Raw genomic sequence first — 15,190 nt, forward strand, 5'->3', positions numbered from 1 at the left:
CTTCACTGAGGGCAACATGAAAGAGTTTCCCCACAAATGGAGTATTTTACAGGAGGGTTATTGAGTGTTAGCAAGAATTCTATAGGAATGACTAGATCTTTTTTAAAGAAGGAAAAAGTAAAATAGACTATATCCCAGTTTGTACTATAAGGAATAACCTTAGTAGAGCAACACAGTATATAGTATTTTGTTGTTGTTGCTTCAGAAAATTTTTCTGAAGCCAAAATAAGAATCAGAATGCAATTACTTTTTAGTGATTGGTGTCAAAATACAATAAATTGGATGTTCATTAGTTAAATGAAGAACTGTTTGATGGTAAATGCTCCCATAATTTGCAATTTTAAGTATACTACTAACTCAGAGTAGCCTTTCCTAATGTATTTGTCTAATATCAGGTGGGTTAATTATTTACAAGGATGCCTAGGTCAATGTTGCAGGGAGACTGTCAGGCTGCTTCCAAGTCTCTAGGAACTGAGATTCACCTTGTCTAACCTGCACATTTCTTCTGAATACATACAAATCTGCTAGACATTTTTTAAAATATTTATTTTTTAGGTGTAGATGGACACAACACAATACTTTTATTTTTATGTGGTGCTGAGGATTGAACCCGGGCTCCACCAGTGCTAGGCAAATGCTCTACAGGTGAGCCACAATCTCAGCCCCATCTGCTGGACATTTTTGAGAGAAACTCACATGGGCTGTTTTGTGAGCAGCAGTCTACCCTTGTGCCAACCCTGCAGGCTGCCCCTTCTTCCTTTTGTCGTGGTTGCCCATCTGAATAGGCACTGAAGCTTTAGCATCGCTTGGACATCTTGTTGACAGAAATTCCAGTAGCAATTTTCGAAATCTTAAGTGCAGATGGACCCATGCACCCCTCAAAGCCAGCCAGAGCTACTTGTCGGCCTCTGTGCTCAGATGCAGTGTTGTCAGGAGAGGCCCTTCCCTTTCCTGAGCTTTGGTTTCACCATTATGAAAATAGCGTCATCTCTGAGGGTTGTGAGGCTCAAGGGTGAGTATTCACAGGCAACTATGAGTTGCAGTTCAGCACACACATGTGTTCAGGGAGGACGTCGCCTGCTCTGTGGCTTCACCTAGGTTGACGCTGCCTTATAGCAGTCCTTTGTTCATCATGCTGTTGCTATAGCAACACTGGAATTGTTACTTAAAATTTTTGTTTGCATTTGTACAATTGTAATTTTTGAGATTTCCTCATAAATCAGTTCTTATAATTGTGAGGATGCCAAAGAGGGATTATTCCATCAAAACAAATGAAAAGAGACACATTTGGGGTTAGCAGAGGCAGAACATAATGCTTAATATTCTTGTAAAGAAAGGAAACATTCTGTTTCATCAGGAGCTTGGTGTTCACTGTGTGTCATTTATTGAGTAATAACCTGTTTTCAGTGTGAAGTATCAACAAATGGTATGGTTATTTTTAGTCTTTGAGAAGCCATATAAAAGAGAGTTTTGTACTCACATTTTATACTATAGTGGACCTGAAATAACTATTCAAGAAAATTGGGGGTTATTATACAATTGTATATACACATTATACACACACACACACACACACACACGCATGCACACGTGTGCGCACACACACATACTTAATACAGTTTTGAAGATTAATAATAACTTAATCATGCCAGTCCAACTATATTCAAACTATATTAATCTTTGCATGTTCTTGTTTTGTTTTGTTTTGTACCAGGGATTGAACCCAGGGGTACTTTGCCACTTAGCTACATCCCCAGCCCTTTTTAATTTTTGAGATAGGATCTCACTAAATTGCTTAGGGCCTTGCTAAGTTACTGATGCTCGCCTTGAACTGGTGATCCTCCTGCCTCAGCCTCTGGAGTCTCTGGGATTACAGGCGTGTGCCACCATGCAGGGCTCCTCTTTGCATAATCTTGCATACAATTTCTACATAGATTTCACCTCTCTTCCCCCAGAAGGTATATACACTTTCAGAATATTCTTCTTGCTTTCATGTTGCATCATAAATGCTTCCCATATTGGAATATTATCTTCTTGTTTGTAAGTTTAAAGGATTACATAGTATTCCATTTATTTACTGGATCGTAATTCTCTAAACACTTTCCATTTGTTGAGCATTTAAATTGTTTTTGTGTTATGTATTATTCATAAAGCAATTCTAATGTTTTTGCTCTTAGTGTTTGCTTCCCTAAAATTGTTTTCTCAGAATCATTTTGCAGAAATAGAATTGCAGTTCAATGAATATGAATCATTTTCTGATTCTTGATCCACAACACTACACTGCTCTTCGGGACTGTTGCATGGCACTGTTTCAGTGTTTAATAACAATTGGCAGTGCCACTGAAGGTGGTTCTCACACAGTACATTTATGGGTAGGTAGATTTACCCTTCCACTGGAAAACAGCTTAGTGTAGGAGGTTATTTAAATGGAAAACCTGAGACTAGAACCAAATCAATGCAGAGGTTTCTTTCTTTATAAAATATTTTTTTAGTTGTCAATGACCTTAATTTTATTTATATGCAGTGCTGAGAATCAAACCCAGTGCCTCACACATGCTAGGCAAGCACTCTACCACTGAGCCACAACTCCAGCCCTTAATGCAGTGGTTTCTAAGCTTTGACTTTTTGACTGTAGAATTAATTCTATCATTTCATGACACATTGAAGCTAACTGCATTAGCTTAACTGATTATTTATTCCATTATTTGCATTTGTACGCAGGTGTAAGCCAAATCTTGAATGCTGACCCTATTGGAACTGAGAGAGCAAGCATGCTAGACATAAAGCGTAACATAAATGTGATTCACATATGACTGTTTAAAAAGCTTTGATTTATGCCAACATGATACAGGCAGAAGTTGAAAATTGTATTGCCTTTGGGGTCCTGAGGAGCTGTCCATGAGTGAAATAGCATGGGGTTGGACTGTCTGGGCCATCAGGGACAGGTGAAGTGGGAGTACAGATCTTATCTAAATTTGGACACTACCACTTGGTCCCAGCTGATGAATTTTATAAAAAGTGTTTAATTAGTGCACTATAGTTATACATGAAAGCGGGGTGGGGTTCATTTGGGCATGTCCACAAATGCATGTAATAGAGTTTGCTCCATTTCAGTCCTCAGGGCTTCCCCTTTCCCTTCACTCCTTGCAACGTAGAAACTTTAGTGCTTCTATTTTTTTTAGAAGTATTTGGATGTTTGGATCTTTAGGTTTTAGATAAATCTTCTGATATGTACTTGTAGTAGTTAATATAGTCATGGACATTTTTACTAATTAGTAAATGTCATTCCGGATGCAACAAAAATGCCCTAACATTCAATTTGGTCACTGCTGCCAGTTTGAGATTGCTTTCATTTGACTCTAACTACAATCCAGTGAAGCAGGCAGAAGAGGGTATTTTTTGTTACAAAAAGGAAGCTGAGGCCCAGAACTGATTGTCCCACCATTTGTGCACTGCCTGTCCCCTGGTGACGTAAGCTTCATGAAGCCATTTCCTTCACTGCTCACAACCCAGCTCCTGGAATCGTTTCTGGAGCAGGTGGACACTTGGAGAAATATTGGTTGAATGAATGAATGATGAACAAATGAAATGAAGTTAAGTCACACGTCAAACAATGTCTACATTTCTGTGCCAAATATTCAACATTCTTTATCTCATTTTAATTTGACAACATTTTGTGAGAATTAATGGTATTATTTTGTAGTAGAGTAATCTGTCGCTCAGTAAGTTGCCTTGAGTTCATGCATTTTAGAAGTAGAGACTCAGGCCAGAACCCAGATCCTCCTTGGATTGCTGATTCCTTTCACTATCCTACTCCACTACTCTGCCACCTATTTGTAATATTGATATTGTCCACCATGTTCTCCCAAACCCGGACATTTTATCTTGCATCGCCTCTTCCTATGCTGCATGTGGGGGAAATACGGAGGTGATCAAAGTATTATTCTATGAATTACCTGGTTTATTGCCATACAAAGAAAATTTTTGCTTAGGTTCATAATGCTTAAGGAGGAGGGGAATAATGGGAACAGTCTCACGGGGAGTAAACTTAGATGTACAATAAGCACATAGTGAGTGGGTTCCAAATTTATTGAAGTCCAGTTACTCAGGGGCAGACCTCTGTAGAAAGGAAAATGTAACTAAAGTTTGTGGTGTATCTTTATACAAGCAGTTCTTTGGAGGAACTGGCTCTACCATTGCAGCAGAGATCTGCAATGTCACATGAGGTGCCCTGGTGCTTGAGGGTGGTGTTGGTGTTGGTGGGCAAGTGAGTGTTCAAAGCTTGGAAGCCAACATGGTGTCACCCTGTTACAGCCTGAGTTCTCAAGTCTTTGGAGAAGCAGCCAGCGGAGTGTAGTCCTGCTGTGGCCTAAGTTCTTAAAGTGTCAGTCAAACCCTTGAGATTATATATATCTTGAAGTTCTGTAGTTGCTATGGTTTGGGTCTTGAGTGTTGTGCAAAGGTCCACATGTTAAAGGCTTGGTTCCTAGCTTGTGGTGCTACTGGGAGAGTCCTTTAAGAAGTAGGGACTAGTGGAAAGTCTTCAGATTATTGGGAACATACACTGGAAGGGGATTGTGGGACTCTGGTCTCTTTGTCTGTTTTGCTTCATGGCCATGAAGCAAGGGGTTTTGCTCTGCTACACACTCCTACCATGATGTGCTACGTTGTTTTAGGCCCCCCAGGCCTAATACAATGTATTTGCCCAATCATGAATTGGAAACTCCAAAACTGTGAGCCAAAATAAACCTTTTCTCATTATAAATTTGATTATGTCAGGAATTTGTTATAGTGATGGAAAGCTGACAAACATAGTGATTGAGGTTAATAACTCACACATTGGAGTCTGATGAGGTTTAATGTAACATTGCTGAAGGAAGAGGGAGTTTGCTCCCACATACGAAGGTCTGATAAGATGTTGTATTCTTAAACAAAACATCAAAACAAAAAAATGCAAACTCCAAAAGAAAAACTTTATATAATAAACTATGTATTTGGAATCATTTCAAAGCAACATAACACCCTAGAACAAGGGCCTACATACTTTCTCTGTGAAAGGCCAGATAATAAATTTTTAGATTTTGTGAGTCACACATTCTCCATTGCAAGTATTTAAGCTACCCAAGACAAATGCACATAAATCTGTATGGCTGGGTTCCAGGAACCACATTTTTCTTGAGGGCTATAGTTTTTCAGTTTCTGCCCTAGAAGACAGGGAAATTACCCACTCAACTGGGTTAAGTTCCTAGATCATAATAGATGTTTAAATTCTGTCTTAACTATTTATCTTTACTTAATGATTCTTAGAAATGTTTACTGCTGTTGCACCTTATGTTACTCTGAGGTTGCAGTGGTGTGCTGGTAAATGCGTAACAGCTAGTTCTCTGGTAGGCTATAAAGGCTTTGATGAGTAGTTTGCCAATTTATGATTTCCATGGTATAAATATTATTGTTATGGCCAATTTCAACTCATCAAGATGACTGAACACAGCATGGAGAGGACATGCAGTTGGGGCTGGCTCTAGAACCTTAGTGTCTGAGGGACTAGACCAGTTTGGATTCTTCTGGAAGAAGTAACAAAAATCCCAACTAGTTATAACAATAAGTAAGATGTACTGTTATTTAATAAGCTAGAGAGAGTGGCTCCAGAAGTAGTTAACTCAGTAGCTCAGTGACATCACTGAGGTCCCAGTTCTTTTCATTGTTCTGCCCTGCTGCCTTGGCTCATTGACTCTGTCCCTGGACTAACTTCCTTCATGGTTAAGGGGTAGCTGTTGTAGTCCCAGGTATCAGGTCCAGATTCAGAATGCTTATAGGATGAAGAAGGGCTTGTTTCTTTCCTGTATCTTAAGAACAAGGAAACATTTCTTGGAGGATTTCCCCCACAGCCCATTGGCTAGAATTGCTGTACATCCCATCCCTTGTCACTCACTGACAGAGGGAGGGAGATCAGCCACAACCCATTCCCAGAAACAGTGAATTGGATCACCATTCCCTGAAGCATGTGGCCCCTGGAAAGAGCTAGTAAATACCTACCTGAGCAAAACCAGGGATAGGATAGAATGGAGAATGGGTAAACCATGGATTTTGAGTGGGCAGCCAACTGCCTGCTATAGTAGTCAGTGTTTGTGAAAACTATGAATAATAGTAGCTCTTTTAAGTTAGTCTTTCTCTGAATGTTTAATTTGAGGGAAAAAAGTAATAGACTATTAAATCTAGTTATCTACAGCACAGATTTATATTTTGGAGGGATGGATCCTGAAGCTCCAGAGTGTTAGAAATTCCTTTAGAGGACTGGTTTTGCTTTGAATTTGGAGATAATTCCATGGCTGATGAAGCCAGTGATCTACAGACACCTTTCAGGGAAATAGCAATGGTACCATTTTTTAAAAATGCATTTATAGCTGCATCAGCCTGCATTTTACATCATCCTTTGAGTGTGTCATCAGCAAGAGTTGTATGTGTAGGATTAGGCAAAAATGTTTATGAATTTCTACCACAGAATAAGGACATGTGATGGAAGCCGTGCTGGGCATGGGTTAGGAATAGTGGCCTTATAATCAGACTAGTTCATGTCCCACTTCTGTTGCTTAATAGTGATAATAGTAATTGGGAAAATTAAGCTCTCTAGCCTAGTTTCTTACCTACTTTCTTTGGGTTGTTATAAGCGTTAACTTTTGGTTATTCTGTCTCTGAGGCTGTGGAATAGCATTTTGGCCTATGGAAAGTATTCTATAAATGGTAGTTCTATATCATTGTTTTCACAAGCCCCGACACCTGTATTTTGACTATTCATCCCTAGGCCAGTTATTAATATTATTATTTCCAATAATGATTTTATTTTCTTTAATCAGTAGGTTTAGTATCAATATTGGTCTTCCAATATTTTTGATGAATCTCTAATACTTTTCAGCTATCTACTTGCTCTCCTCTGACAGCCTCCCTCCATTCACAGGATGCTAATAAGATAAAGAGGAGGCACCTGGCTTCAGACTGAGCCATCTTGAGTGGTGTATGTGGAATTACCGTTGCTGCCTCTGCTTCACTACCTGTGCTCTGTATTTGCTCACAGAATTCACCGGCAAACAGTTTGTTCCAGTGGCTTCAAAGATGTACTCATGCAAAATTCTGTTGTGAGCCATTTTCTTATATTAACACATAGCTTATTATGCAGTTTGGTTTGCCTATAATTTACCAGGTGGCACATAGTCTATGTTCACCTGATAATGCACGCTTTGTCATGCTTGAAACAATCTTTCGTTTAATTAATGTTAATACTTCTACTTGCAATCATAATGAAATTGTATCAACAACTGAGTTATTTGCTCCATCCACTAAAAAATGTACCTGTCAAACTCGTATTTTGCCTCTTAAAAAATTTGTCCTTAACTATAGTTAAGGAGGCTGAAGAGTACCTTAAGGAACTTATTTCCTTGCATTTTCTATGGGGCCAGAATCCAGGCACAGCTTAGTGGGGTCTTTCCCCAAGGGCCTCACAAAGCTTCAGCCAAGGTGTCAGCTAGACTATGTTCTTAACTAGGGAAAAATCAGCTTCCAGGTTCACTTGGGATGTTAGCAAAAATAAAAACAACAACAGCAAAAAAAAAAAACAAAAAAAACAAAACAAAAAAAAAAAACCTCTAAGATCTGTCAGGTTTTTTTTTTCCCCTTCTGTTAGATGACAGTTCCTGCCAAGTGGCTGTCCATGGGCAGTAGGCAACATGGTAGCAGGTTTCTACCAGGCCAGTGGGAAGGCCAGGGTACAAACCCACCTTTGGACAGGGCAATAAAATACAAATATGTCCCCATTTTTGTTTGTAGATGGCCAGTAACCCATGTGCCAGGTAGCATTCTATGCCGACCTTGAATAACAACAGGAAGCTGCTGAGCAGCAAACTCTTCTGAGATCATAACTTGCTGTTGGAATAACTTAGAAAAGAAGAAAAAGGAATTGGAACCATGGCAAAAGTAAATAGACCTGGGTCTACCTCCCCTCCAGATGGAGGATGGGGCTGGATGATCGTGGCTGGCTGTTTCCTTGTTACCATCTGCACCCGGGCGGTCACCAGGTAAGTGGAGATTTTCTTCTTTTCTTTCATTTCCTTCCTTCCTTCCTTCCTTCCTTCCTTCCTTCCTTCCTCCCTCCCTCCCTCCCTCCCTCCCTCCCTCCTTTCTTTCTTTCTTTCTCTTTCCCTCCCTCCCTCCCTTCCTCCCTCCTTCCCTTCCCTTCCCTTCCCTTCCCTTCCCTTCCCTTCCCTTCCCTTCCCCTCCCTCCCTCCCTTCCTTCCTTCGTTCCTTCCCTGCCCAGGCTGATCTTGAACTCCTGGACTCAAGGGATTCTCCTACCTCACCCTCTCAAATACTGGGACAACAGCTATCATCTCTGCCTGGGATTTTATTCTTAGTTTGTTAAGAAGACCTGGTTTGTCTTTTCTTCTAAATATGCTTCATTCTATTTCTGAAACTATCATTGTGAAAGTGTGTGTGTGTGTGTGTGTGTGTGTGTGTGTGTGTATTTCCTTTGCACAGATTTTTTTTTCTTTGCAAGTTCTGATATTCAAGAGTTTGGGAGAGTGGTATCTTCTATAATATCTGATATGTGTTAGAATATTTAGGAGTGTTAGGATATTTTTAGACCAAAAGTAATGGCACACCAGCATTCATTTTCATCAGCAGCTCTAGAAGATGTGAAAGAATATGACATATTTCTTTTTGCCCTCTATCTTCCTTTATCATTAATATGAAATATTTAAACATGAGAAAACATGGGACATGTCTAGATTTGCACATTAGAGGAGGAATTTGTTCCATGGTATTTTCAAAATGAAATTACTGTTCTAGAGATTTTAAAGAATTGATAAATTCACACCCAAGAAGCTAAGATAATATCTGATATGTGTTAGAATATATAAGCTGACATGGTTTCAGAAATGTGCAAGATGATTTCTGCAAGTTCATTTTTCCAGAATTTTCTTATTTGTCATATTCATGATAAATGTTAATTAAGATAAATCTTAATCATTAAGATTTAATAGTGGAAGTGGAAAGCTAATTGGGTGTGTGGTTCCTAATTCATAAATCAACAAAGCACTATGACAAGACATCATAATGGTATAACATGTGTCTTTCAATCTAGGGATGAGGAAAAGAATGCCAAGTGACAAAAAGTGTGATTAGAATGCTTACAGTAAATTTGTGAGCATATCATATGGAGTTACCCTTATGCAGGGTTAGAAACTATAATCACCCTTGAAAGAAAAAGCACGTAACTTGGGAACCCTTTGGTTCATACAGGTACTGAGTCCTTTGAAACTCACAACCTGGAATTAAGATTTTTTAAATTTTATTTTACATTTTGGTTACGGTGATGGAGGCTGAGTTTGAGATTGAAGAAGGGGAACAACCATAAATACAGGAATTCTCTCATTCTCATTTGCTCATTTCTTTCTCTCTCTCTAAAAGTATGGTGTTTGCTTTGCTTAAGTTAGATGGGTATACATTGCAACTCATTTCATTTCATTTTTGTTTGGAATAAATACTTGAGATCTGCATATGTTAACTCTTTCCTATCAGGTGCTTTTTCCTCCCCAATAGTACTCTGCTTTTTCTCTGGCAACACATTTTTGACAGTAGAAGAAAGTCATTTGCATTAATAACTTTATTTGAAGGCATCAACAATAAAGGCATTAAACCCTACCCCCCCCCCAAAAGTGTCCTGTCATAGTGCCAAGGGGACAGTTTTCTCCAAATTCCTCTTACAGAGACCTTCTACCCTGTGTCCTATTGGTAATTGGCCATAGGTAATATTATCCCCAATCCATGTAGAAACAACTACACATTAAGAGATTTTTAGATTATAATTTTGTTTCAACTTCAGTTGGTACCAATCCCACCAATATGCACCATGCATTCATTGAGGATAAGGCTCTGTGCTAGGTGCTGCCAAAATCCCAGAGATGTTGGACACCATATGGTAAACTCATACATAAATAAAATAAAAATAAAAATGTGCTTAAGTAAAAATGAAATGTAAAATAATACTGAAAGATAAGTTCTGAGCTGTAAGTTCAGAGCAGGCTTTCTAGAGAAGTTGGCCTTGGAGTTTGGTCTCAAAGAATGAGAAGTATTTGGCCCAGCAGAAATGGCAGACAAAGATGTTTCAAGCCACATCGGTGCCATACACTTCACCTGTCACTCATTTGGTGGCCATGGCAAACAGATTCCCTTCCTGAACTACCAAAGACTGAGCCAGAAATCAGAAAAGAAGTTTGCATTTGGTAAAAAAAGAGAGGTTATCAGGATATATAGAGAGGAGGACGCCTGAGCTGAATGAGGCTAAATGACAAAAGTGTGACAGTGTGGCCAGCATTGGACTCTAAATGTCCTGAACCAGGAAGCAGCCATGAGAACTGGCAAGGGAAACAAGTAGATAATCCAAGTGTGATTCATTCAGTCAGATAATCAGTGCCTATTGGGAAAACAACTTTTTAAAAAAAATTTTAAAAATTTACTAAAAACCTAAATATCATGCAATTCAAATTTTAAAAATTTGGAAATATATAAAATAAAATGTCTTTTTCTCCTCACTTTCGAAATCCCAGTTTCATTGCCTAAAGTTAACCTCATCAATAGTTTCTTAAGGTTAGCCCAAAAATAAGACAAAACAAACAAAATCTCCCAACCTTATATGAACATGGAATGCATGTCCTTTTCATTTATATCAAATGGGATCATATTATGTACACTGTTTTGTGCTTTTTCCCCCTCACTTAGTAATATCTCTTAGAAATCTTTTTGTATTAGCACATATGGCTGTACCTCACTGAAAAATAGCTGCTTACAATTCCACCATATGAATGTATCCATAATTATTTAACACATTTTTATTGATTGAGCATTTATATTATTTTCTGGTTTTGCTGTTACAAAAAGTGTTGCAATATATGACCTAAGCCAAACTGAACAGACACTTAACAGAAGAAGAAACACAAATGATCAACAAACATAGGAAAAAATGTCCAACCTCTCTGGCAATTAGAGAAATGCAAATCAAAACTACACTGAGATTCTATCTCACTCCAGTTAGAATGGCAATCAGTACATACAGATCAGAACCATCATTTTAATACTTAATAATACAGTATTTAATTTATATGCCATAATTTATTTAACCAGTTCTTCATTGATGAACAGTTAGTTTGTTACAATATTTGGCTACAATAAATAGTTCTCCAAAATATATCCTTTTATGTATATCTATTACTATTATCATCATGATGATCTGATTATTACCTTTGTATGAATCCTAGAAGTGAAACTGCTGGGGTATTTTTTGTTTTACAATATCTTTATTTAATTTACTTATTTATGTATGTGGTGCTGAGGATCGTACTCAGGGCCTCGCACGTGCTAGGCAAGTGCCACAACCCAGCCCCCTGGGTTTTGTTTTTATAAATTGCTTTTTATTTTTAAAATTTTAAGTTGTATAACCACCTTTTAGAGTTATGAATAGTTGGGCCTGCTGGCACACACCTGTAATTCTGGATACTCCAGAGGCTGGGGCAACAGCATCACAAGTTTGAGGCCAGCCTGGGCAACTTAGTGAGACCCTATCTCAAAATTTTAAAAAGGGGTAGGGCTGGGGATATAGCTCAGTAATTAAGCACCCTTGGGTCTGGTCCCCTGTACCAAAACAGGAAACAAACAAACAAACAGAGAAGCAGCAGCAGCAGCAGCAGTAGATGTTAACACAGTATTAAGATGAATAATGAGTGTTATTCTTGGCCTGCTGTCTTTTCTATAAATCCTTCTCTATAGCAAGGGTCTTCACATCTACTTGTCTTCAGGAGTCCCTCTGCGGGTTGAATACTTGTTGTTCTAGTTCTCCAGAATGACCCAAATGGTTCACGTCTGAATTCCTACTTGCTATGCCTCAGTCATTAAAACTCTTGGAAATTGAAAAAACTGATTGAATCAAAACTTTAAAGTTCTGGGTCAATTCCATGTTTATTTGCTTTTGGTATAAAATGCCTGCCTTGTATTTTTCAGATGTATCTCAATTTTTTTTGTGGAGTTCCAGACATATTTTGCTCAGGATTATGCACAAACAGCATGGATCCATTCCATTGTAGACTGTGTGACTATGCTTTGTGGTGAGTATCACATATTGGGATAGACAATTCCCAGATACCCTTGAACTGTCATGCCCATGACCTCTGACCAGATTAGAGAAAATGACTTTGATTACCAGCTTTTTTTAAGTGTAAGGATTATGTTAAAAATTATACCTTGAGATAGAGTCTCATTAACATTTCCCAGGTTGGCCTTGAACTTGTGATGCTCTTGCCCCAGCCTCTGGAGTATCTGGAATTACAGGTGTGTGCCAGCAGCTCCCCACCGCCCCCCGCCCCCCCCCCCAAAAAAAAAAAAGTTGGCTAAGACTATATTAAAAGAAAAGATCAATCCTACCTGTAGCCAACCTAACCAGACTTGTTTTTGGAATTAATGGTTTTGGCTGATGCTGGATGGGAGAAATCATTAATACACAGAAAAGGGCACATATCACCTGGTTCTTCCATATAAGGAGGTAGGATGCTGATCATCATAGAACTTGTCCTGATTTGGGGAGCAATTTACCACATTGTACATGCTTGACTTTTGTTTTGCAAATGCTATAGCATCCTTTTTCTCCAGTCTAGTAAACAGTCACTGAATAGCACCACAAGTCATTTCTATATGCTCTCCTAAGTGAGAGGCAAGAGTGTTGCATTACATCTCAAGTCTTGGTTTGCATCCCATTCCCTTCCCAGAGGGTTCAGAATTTGTCTCTCAGATTTTTTATCTTTTCATGCATAAATCTTCATGCTTAGTAAAGTGTTGGGGAAGGATAGGATTGTATAATCAGGAGCTAAAAATATTCATTCACTGTGGCTATAATTTCATTCGAGAAACCTCAGAGGTTCTTTTTAAAGGATGTAGAGTGTTCTAAAAATTCATGGAAACCAACATTGCATTGGTATAGAAGGAGAAAACAAACTTTGATGTTTTTCTTTTTATAAATTTCAATCACAGTTAGCAATTGTTAAAGTTTCTAAGATCGGATTAAATTGGAACAATCTGTGTACGGCCTAGACCCACTTAATCCTTTCACTTAGAAGAGTTTCTAATACTCTAGAAAACTTACTTCTTCAAGCCATGTCTCAGTGGCAAAAGAGAAATATTGTAATATTCAAAAACTCATATCTTCATCTAATTTCATTCTAGTTTCTGACTCATATTTATTTTTAGGAAAAAATGTACATTCTCAGGAGTCAGTTGAATTGTGTTGAAATGTATTTCTTGGGAAGAAGTTGAGAGCAATTATAGAACTAAAAACAGATTTCATGAGAAGACCAAGTTGACTTTTTCAACTAATAAAAGGTCTTAGAAGACCAAAAAATAATATATTTTGGCTTTGGAGCCTGACAATTTTTTTCCCCCTCTTCAGCTATCACTTGATTTGAGGGTCATGTTGTTAGTCACAGCATTTGTATCAGCTCGCCAAGAGGCTGTCTGTCTTTCTCAGAGGATACGGGTGACTCATTTCCCCTACTGTTATCTTTTGGAGAATATTTGTAATCCCCCAAAGAGGGGTAAATGGCTTTAAGTGACCAATGACTTTGTGAGACTTTGAGGGTCATGTCAGAAGCAGTGTATTTAAGCTCTGTGCAGGAATGTGAGAGCCCATATATGAATACAAACTAAGTAACTCCACATCATGTATGACCACAAAAGTGGGAAGTTATACTCCATGTATATATGATATGTCCAAATACATTCTACTGCCATATATAACTAAAAAGAACAAAGAAAATTTTTTTTAAAAACAGAATGTCAGGGTTGGGGATGTGGCTCAAGCGGCAGCGCGCTCGCCTGCCATGCGTGCGGCCCAGGTTCGATCGTCAGCACCACATACAAAGATGTTGTGTCCGCCAATAGCTAAAAATAAATAAATAAATGAATAAATATATATATGTATAAAAAAAACCAGAACGTCAGAGCTGTTGTTATACCCAATTATATATTCTTACCTACTCACCAGGTCAGATAATACTAGAACATCAGAGTTTAGAGTATGGACGAGAGACTGCTGAATCACATCTGGGACACCCGCTGGGCAAAATTTGCCATATGATGAACAGAGAAGTGAACCTTATTCATTGAGGGTGTGTGTGTGTGTAAATTATGGTATAAATTTTGTTACTTTCCAGCAAACATAGTAGGGCAACCTTGAGAATTCTGTATGTTCTTCAGAGATTCACTCATTCCTCTTCTCCAAGGGTTATATATATAGCTGATGTCTGAGTCTACATGGACATTGCAGTCCACCTCCATTTTAAACCTGCTCGATACAGAAATGATCATATTATACGGCTGCCCAAAGCATCAGCTTTTCTGATTTTATTCTTAAGAGTACTGGTGTCTGCATGAATTTTTCTTCAGGAAACAAACCACCCAGCTTTTCTACCCATCACTTTTGCCATTGTCTGGGAGACCAAGGAGTTATAAGATGAAATAACCCCATACTTAGCGTCAGTTGCCCTAAGCTGTACTTCTTGGTGACCACAGGCAGCTATATACCTCTTTTCTGGCCACATGCAGCTTTAACTAATATTCTATAAGCCTTGAGGCCAACACAATTCAGATACACTGGCAAATAGCAGATGAAGTGAAGCCAACCAGAATGTCGCTATGCATGTAAAACAATTTCCTTAGAATTTTCTAGGCTTTGATCTCTCATCCACATGATGGCAAGCCTGCATGCAGTGCTTGATGGTGGGATTTATCTTGCATTTTCACCCTGGTCTTCTGCTGCATGACATTGCTGGTGGCACAGGGCTGCCCACTTTCTTTCTCCACCAATTAACTGTCATCATCATTGCTGATGGTGTATTCCAATAGTACATCAAAGATCCTTGTTCAAGTGACATGTAATTTAAGTAAAGATCCACTGTTTAAAATCCCTATGGTCCTGGGATTGTGGCTGTAATGGAATGAAGATAAGGAAGAGGTGCTGAAATGCAAGGCGGGCCGCTTGAGTTTTATCCTGGCTCTGCTGCTTATTCTTTGTCTGGTCATGGACAGGTCACTTCTCTCTGGGCCTCAGTTTCCAAAGCTGTAAAATCAGTGAGATGGGCTTGGTGCTTTAATG

The 15,190-nt window shown here is 38.7% G+C and overlaps 1 protein-coding gene across 3 annotated transcripts in view; it reads left to right on the forward strand.

Annotated features, from left to right (window-relative positions):
• The window catches only part of Slc16a12 (solute carrier family 16 member 12), a 78,473-nt gene that overhangs the window by 54,225 nt on the left and 9,058 nt on the right, over window positions 1-15,190 (forward strand). For all 3 annotated transcript variants that reach the window (XM_071611104.1, XM_027940000.3, XM_071611105.1), the window contains 2 exons: window positions 7,822-8,069; window positions 12,049-12,152. In XM_071611104.1, the coding sequence (XP_071467205.1) occupies window positions 7,960-8,069; window positions 12,049-12,152 (214 nt within the window). In that variant the 5' untranslated portion in view covers window positions 7,822-7,959. The remainder of the gene's footprint in view (window positions 1-7,821; window positions 8,070-12,048; window positions 12,153-15,190) is intronic.

This window comes from Marmota flaviventris, chromosome 4, assembly GCF_047511675.1.
Source record: "Marmota flaviventris isolate mMarFla1 chromosome 4, mMarFla1.hap1, whole genome shotgun sequence".
Taxonomy (NCBI): Eukaryota; Metazoa; Chordata; class Mammalia; order Rodentia; family Sciuridae; genus Marmota; species Marmota flaviventris.